Source organism: Salmo trutta, chromosome 27, assembly GCF_901001165.1.
Source record: "Salmo trutta chromosome 27, fSalTru1.1, whole genome shotgun sequence".
Taxonomy (NCBI): Eukaryota; Metazoa; Chordata; class Actinopteri; order Salmoniformes; family Salmonidae; genus Salmo; species Salmo trutta.
Genome location: NC_042983.1, coordinates 33,316,391 through 33,323,332, shown reverse-complemented (window position 1 = coordinate 33,323,332; position 6,942 = coordinate 33,316,391). Strand labels below are relative to the sequence as shown.

At 44.6% G+C, this 6,942-nt stretch overlaps 1 protein-coding gene across 3 annotated transcripts in view; it reads right to left on the bottom strand.

The window, feature by feature from the left end:
* Nucleotides 1-1,926: 1,926 nt before the first annotated feature.
* LOC115164918 (multiple C2 and transmembrane domain-containing protein 1-like) overlaps nt 1,927-6,942 on the bottom strand; it is a 260,651-nt gene continuing 255,635 nt past the window's right edge. For all 3 annotated transcript variants that reach the window (XM_029717838.1, XM_029717841.1, XM_029717840.1), the window contains one exon: nt 1,927-2,447. In XM_029717838.1, the coding sequence (XP_029573698.1) occupies nt 2,376-2,447 (72 nt within the window). In that variant the 3' untranslated portion in view covers nt 1,927-2,375. The remainder of the gene's footprint in view (nt 2,448-6,942) is intronic.

Sequence of the window (6,942 nt, the reverse complement as noted above, 5' to 3'; positions counted from 1 at the left end):
TCGGCACCTACAGTGCCTTCAGTAAGTATTTACACCCTGTTACTTTTTTCACATTTTGTTGGGTTACAAATTGGATTAAATGAATTTAATTGTAATTTTGCATCATTAATCTACACAAAATACTCTGTCAAAGTGGAAGAAAATGTTGAAAATGTATAAAAGATGAATGAAAAATAATCACTGATATATCTTGATTAGATAAGTATTCAACCCCCTGAGTCAATACATGTTAGACACACTGATTAAAGCTGTGAGTCTTTCGGGGTAAGTCTCTAAGAGCTTTGTATACCTGGACTCTACAATATTTGCCCATTAATCTTTTTTAAATTCTTCAAGCGCTGTCAAGTTGGTTGTGGATCACTGCTAGTCAGCCATTTTCAAGTCTTGCCATAGATTTTTTAAGCCGATATAAGTCAAAACTATAACTAGGCCACTCAGGAACGTTCAATGTTGTCTTGGTTAGCAACTCCAAGGTGAATTCATCTCCCAGTGTCTGTTGGAAGCAGAATGAACCAGGTCTTCCTATAGGATTTTGCCTGTGTTAAGCTGTATTCCATTTATTTTTATCCTAAAAAACGTTATAGTCTTTGCCGATGACAAGCATACCCATAACATGATGCAGCCATCACCATGCTTGAGAATATTGGACTCTGTGTGTTGGATTTTCCCCAAACATATCGCTTTGCATTCAGGACATAAAGTTAATTTCTTTGCCACATGTTTTGCAGATCTACTTTAGTGCCTTATTGCAAACAGAATGCATGTTTTGGAATATTTTTTATTCTGTACAGTCTGTCACGTCCTGACCAGTATAAGGGTTATTTGTTATTGTAGTTTGGTCAGGACGTGGCAGAGGGTATTTTGTTTATGTGTTTCGGGGTGATGGTTTATGTAGTAGGGTGTTAGATTTATTATTTCCGGGTTTTTGGGGTTATGTTCTAGGTTTGTATTTCTATGTGGTCTCTAGTCTTTTGTATTTCTATGTCTAGTTTATTGGGGTTGGACTCTCAATTGGAGGCAGGTGTTTTCTAGTTGCCTCTGATTGAGAGTCCTATATATGGGTATGTGTTTGGTTAAGTGTTTGTGGGAGATTGTTTCTTGTTTTGCATGTGTGAGCCTGACAAGACTGTTTTGTTATTCGTGCGTTTTTTTCGTTTTGTTATTTTGGTGTTCTCTTTAGTTAAAATAAATAACAAGATGAGCATCCACATTCCTGCTGCGTTTTGGTCCTCTATTCCCGACGACAACCGTTACACAGTCTTCCTTCTTTTCACTCTTAGGTTAGTATTGTGGAGTAACTACAATGTTGTTGATCCATCCTCAGTTTTCTCATATCACAACCATTAAACTCTAACTGTTTTAAAATCCTTCCTCTCTGGCAACTGAGTTAGGAAGGACGCCTGTATCTTTGTAGTGACTGGATGTATTGATACACCATCCAAAGCCTAATTAATAACTTCCCCATGCTCAAAGGGATATTCAATGTCTGTTTTTTTTTTTTTTTTTACATATCTACCAATCAGTGCCCTTCTTTGCAAGGCATTGGCAAAACTCCCTGGTCTTTGTGGTTGAATCTGTGCTTGAAATTCATTACTCGATTACAGATAATTGTGTGGGGTACAGAGATGGGGTAGTCATTAAAAAATAATGCCACTATTATAGAATTAGTCCATGCAACTTATTATGTGATTTGTTAAGCACATTTTTACTCCTGAACTTATTTAGGCTTGCCATAACAAAGGGCTTGAATACTTATTGACATTTCAGGTTTTCATTTTTAATTAATTTGTAAAAAATTCTAAAAACGAAATTCCACTTTGACATTACTTATGGGGTATTGTGCGTAGATCAGTGATACAACATCTCAATTGATTCAATTTTAAATTCAGGTTGTAACACAACTAAATGTGGAAAAAGTTAAAGGGAGTGAATTCTTTCTGAAGTCACTGAGTATTGTGAGGTCCCTGGCAATTCCCAGCCCTAGTAAGTAGCTTTGGGATGGTTCAATTATATGTTCCTAATGGGGTTATTATGGAGAAATCTCTGAAACCTCAGCTGAATGAACTCATAAGTGTGATACTCATAGTTGAACATTACGAGGACGGCATGACATGGACATCTGTCAGACTGGTTCAGTAAACACCTGGGTCTGAAATAGTCTGCTATTTCATCCAAACTCATCTCTTTGTAATAATTACACTTCGGGAGCCTGTACAAGTACATATATATTTTTTAAGTCAGTAGAAGAGAGAGAGAGAAAGAGAGAGAGAGAGACAGAGAGAGAGAGAGAGTTCAGCTGGTTCAAACCAGTGTTTCTCTGCTTCTTGGCGTTGGACGGGTGAGGGAGGGAAGATTCCGTGGGCGGGCAAAGCCAGTTATCCCGGGTTGTTTTTCTTTCTTTTATTTGGACTATGACTGGGATCCACTTTCAGCTCTCGGTACTGCACCTGATAAAACACACACACACGCACATGCATATATATATATACACACACACACACACACACACACACACAAAGGGGGAGAGAGAGAGCGGGCGGTCAGGTGGGGAAAGCGAAGGATGCTGGGGTGGATAGAGTCAGTGAGACCCCTGGGAAGGCTCAGTGTGTCCATTCGTCCATCCGTCAAGCTGTGTGGAACAGTGGCCTGGGGGAAGGAATCACACAAACAAACAGAGCAAGGCAAGGGTTCATGGGAAAGCTTGGAGAGAGAACAGAGCCATGGAGGCTATACAGGAAACAAAGGTTAACCCTTAACAAGCCGTGGCTAGGGCTCCAGCCGCATTGTAGCAGTGTGTTGTGTTGCTCCATCTATGAAACACTGTGATATGCAATGCAAACTGTATTACCATGCCTAGGCTTGAAATCCACAGTACGTTTACAAGTCTGATGAAGAACAAAGTCAGATTGAGGCCAACTACACACAACCTCCATTAAAATAAACAAAATTCATGATTTTCTCCTTATGCGGTGTTCTCTAACAGAATAAGGGACCAGACAGTCGTAACACACCTATCTCCAAATCACACTAAATAAACCAGACCTGTGTGTGTCACGGGCCAGGGGAGAACCATTTCAAGTTGAAGGCCGACCGTGGTACTACAGGCATTGTTTCCAGAAAACAGGATCACCCATTATAGTGAATGGGGAAATGGCGATCTTCGTGGTGAAAATTCGTGGATATAGAAAAAAACATCAAACACTATCATGGTACCAATAATTGGTTCTATTTCACCAGATGTATTTCCTGGAACCACATTAATATCACACACAGACAAAGTCAAAATTATAAATGAGTTGATAATGGCAGCCTGCAGTACCTCGGTTGGCCTTCAATCAGAGGGAGCAGCACTGAGCTAGCATCCAATGTCACTTCCTAGAGTAGCTCAAAGTGCCCATGCGATGTTTCCAAAAACTCTTCCATGTAGCAAGATGGTGAGATGCTGAAATTATACTTTCTGATCTTCAAATGCACCAATGAGCATTCTCATAGGAAACAATGGGGTGATATCATCGATGGCTTGGTCCATATTACTTTTACAGTCTATCGTCATGGTGTGGTCAAAAATACATGTAGTCAGAAAGGCCATGCTGGACATTTGCTCCCATGCTTATATTCTCCAACCATGATGTAGACTTCATGTTAATCCCCTTTCCCTTTCTCAACCCCCCCCCCTCTCTTCCCTACTCCCACTCTCTCCCTCACTCACTCTCCTCTCAGATTTGGCTGCAGCGGGCTGGCTGAAAGCGGCCCTTTATTCCAGGCATTGTGTAACCTTCTCTCTCAAATCCACCATAATTAACAGACACTGGAAAGATGAGTGACTTCATGAGCCACGGATCCACGAACCACGGAGAGAGAGTATCTGTCACTCATGGATCACGAACCACATCCAGTCTGAACCAGCCTGAATGTTCTGGTGGCTCCAGAGATGACTTAACCTGGCAGAGGACAGAGAGGAGGAAGGGAGAAGGAGAGGGAGAAGGAGAGGGAGAAGGAGAGGAGGGAGGAAGAGTGGGAAGGGGAGGGAGAAGGAGAGGAGGGAGAGGGGGAAGGAGAGGGAGAGGGAGAAGGAGAGGAGGGAGGGATAGTGGGAAGGGGAGGGAGAAGGAGAGGAGGGAGAGGGGGAAGGAGAGGAGGGAAGGAGATGAAGGAGAGGAGGAAGGAGATTAAGGAGGGAGCGAGAGGGGGAAGGAGATGAGGGAGGGAGGGAGGGAGAGGGGGAAGGGGAGGGAGAAGGAGAGGAGGGAGAGGGGGAAGGAGAGGAGGGAAGGAGATGAGGGAGAGGAGGAAGGAGATTAAGGAGGGGAGGGAGGGAGGGAGGGAGGGAGGGAGGGAGGGAGGGAGGGAGGGAGAGCCGTCAGGGAGCGGGGGAGGGGGAGGGCTGGGGACCAGGGATAAATGTTTGTTGACCTGGCTGAGGCTTTTATCTTGGGGTAACCAAACCAGTACAGATTCTACAATACACACACACACAGAGAGAGAGAGAGAGAGAGAGAGAGAGGTAGATGGGGTCATTTATTTTAGATTCATTACAATGTTTTATTGCAACTCAATATGAGGAAGGTATTCCTAATGTTTGGTATACTCAGTGTATGCCGAGGAGGACAGGGAGCCAGTGGGGGTTTCTACAGAACATTCTCTTTCATCCAGAGAAAGGATAATGTACTAGGTAATGGGTGTTCAAGCATCACATCATAGTAGCTTAGCCTCAAAAACCAAAGACTGTCACTCTATTAGCCCCTCACTTACAGAGACACAGTTCCGCAAGACACTGAGAGGCACACACTCTCCCGGTATCACTGAAAGCCTGAAGTACATTACACTCCACACTGACTGACACCCTGTAAGATTTGATAGACAAGTGACTGACATCCTCTAAGCGTTCCCCTTCTCCAGTGTGGTCGCTCTGTTCGCTGCAGCCGGAACACAAGAATCTCTCATCATGGCTGTCTGAGAGCTAGCTAGCTGCTTTCCCATTTGTCTCCTGCTGCTTAACAGTACCACTTCAACAGGCAGTGTCTAACCCTTCATCTGTCACACGAAACATCTCAGACACATCAGCCTGTCATTGCATTAACCCCCCCCAGTCAACCACACACTGTCTGTATGCTATTTCAACTCCCCTTTACAGCACTCACCACCAATGTCCCATAAAGGGATTGGTGACTGGAGTCCATGTGTTCCTCCTCTTCTTATCACTAGCAGCACCAGGTGGGGCTGATTCAGAGCTACACTGTCCACGGCCTACAAGCAAAATATCTTTCAAAACATTGGATCAATTTACAGCTGAACAAATAAGGACAGGGTGAGAGAGTGGAGGAGCATGGAGTGGAGGAACTAGAGGACCTGGTTCTGTACATATGTACTGGTCCTGGTGATGATGAGCACAGACCCAGAGGGAGAGGGAGAGACGGGGGAAGAGAAGGATTCCGGCCACAAAACAGTGGGGTGATGACAGATACTGTTTTCATGTGGGTTGGGATCCTTTTCTAGTCTGGCCAACTAAAGCAGCCACTGGAGCAGGAGCCCAGGGGACCCAGGTTTTTATATGGGCCCGTCCCATCTGTGCTGCTGCTGCTGCTGCTGCTGGGATGAACGGCTGCACTGTGTCAGTCAGGGTTTCATTATGGGAGCTTAGGGGGCCGTGGCAGAGCTGGTGGGATGCCACTGTCTGTCGAGTGAGGCTGAGATCATGCCATGTCCATGAGTGATGGAGTGAATGGGTTCATGAGTGAGTGAGTGAGTGAGTGAGTGAGTGAGTGAGTGAGTGAGTGAGTGAGTGCACATCTGGGGGTGGGACAGGTTCACTTTAAATAAGTGCTTTGCCAGGAGACATTTGGGTCACTTTCTGGAGCACAGAAACAGCCCTGATCTGAGTTCTGTATACTGTAGGCCATCAATCCACTGTCATACAACATTAGACATCTTTTCAAAGGCAAAGCAGGGAGTGAGGGTAAAGCCTACAACACATCCCAAGCAGGACAAGGTAATATCACTGCCTGTTAAAATCAAATCAAATCAAAAATGTATATGTCACATGCTTCGTAAACATGAGGTGTAGACTAACAGTGAAACGCTTGATTCCAGGTCCTTTTCCAACAATGCAGAGTTAAGATAAAGATACAAAAACATAGAAATAGTGACACAAGACAAAAATACACAGTGAATAACAAATAACAATAACGGGTAAAAATAACATGGTTATATACTGTATAGGGAGTAACAGTTGGGAGTCGATGTGCAGGGGGACGAGGTAATACATATACGAGGTAGATACATATAGAGATGGGTAAAGTGACTAGGCAAACAGGATAGATAATAGACAGTAGCAGCAGCATATGTGGTGAGTGTGAATGTGTGTGGCATCAGTATGCATGTGTGCGAGTGCTATGTGGGTCTGGGTGTATGTAGTGTGTGTGTTGGGATGTCAGTGTGTGTGACTGTGTGTGGCGTCAGTATGCGTGTGTGCGCGTGCTATGTGGGTCTGGGTGTATGTAGTGTGTGTGTTGGGATGTCAGTGTGCGTGACTGTGTGTGGCGTCAGTATGCATGTGTGCGTGTGCTATGTGGGTCTGGGCGTATGTAGTGTGTGTGTGTTGGGATGTCAGTGTGTGTGTATAGAGTCAGGGTCAATGCAGGTAGTCATTTAATTAGCTATTTAGCAGTCTTGTTTTGTAGTCATGGCTTTGGGGTAGAAGCTGTTCAGGGTCCTGTTGGTTCCAGACTTGCTGCACTGGTACCGCTTGCTGTGCGGTAGCAGAGAGAACAGTCTATGACTTGGGTGGCTGGAGTATTTGACAATTTGTTGGGCCTTTCTCTGACACTGTCTGGTGTGAAGGTCTTGGATGGCAGGGAGCTCGGCCCCATTGATGTACTGAGCCGTACTCACTACCCTCTTTAGCGCCCTGCGGTCAGATGCCAAGCAGTTGCCATACCAACC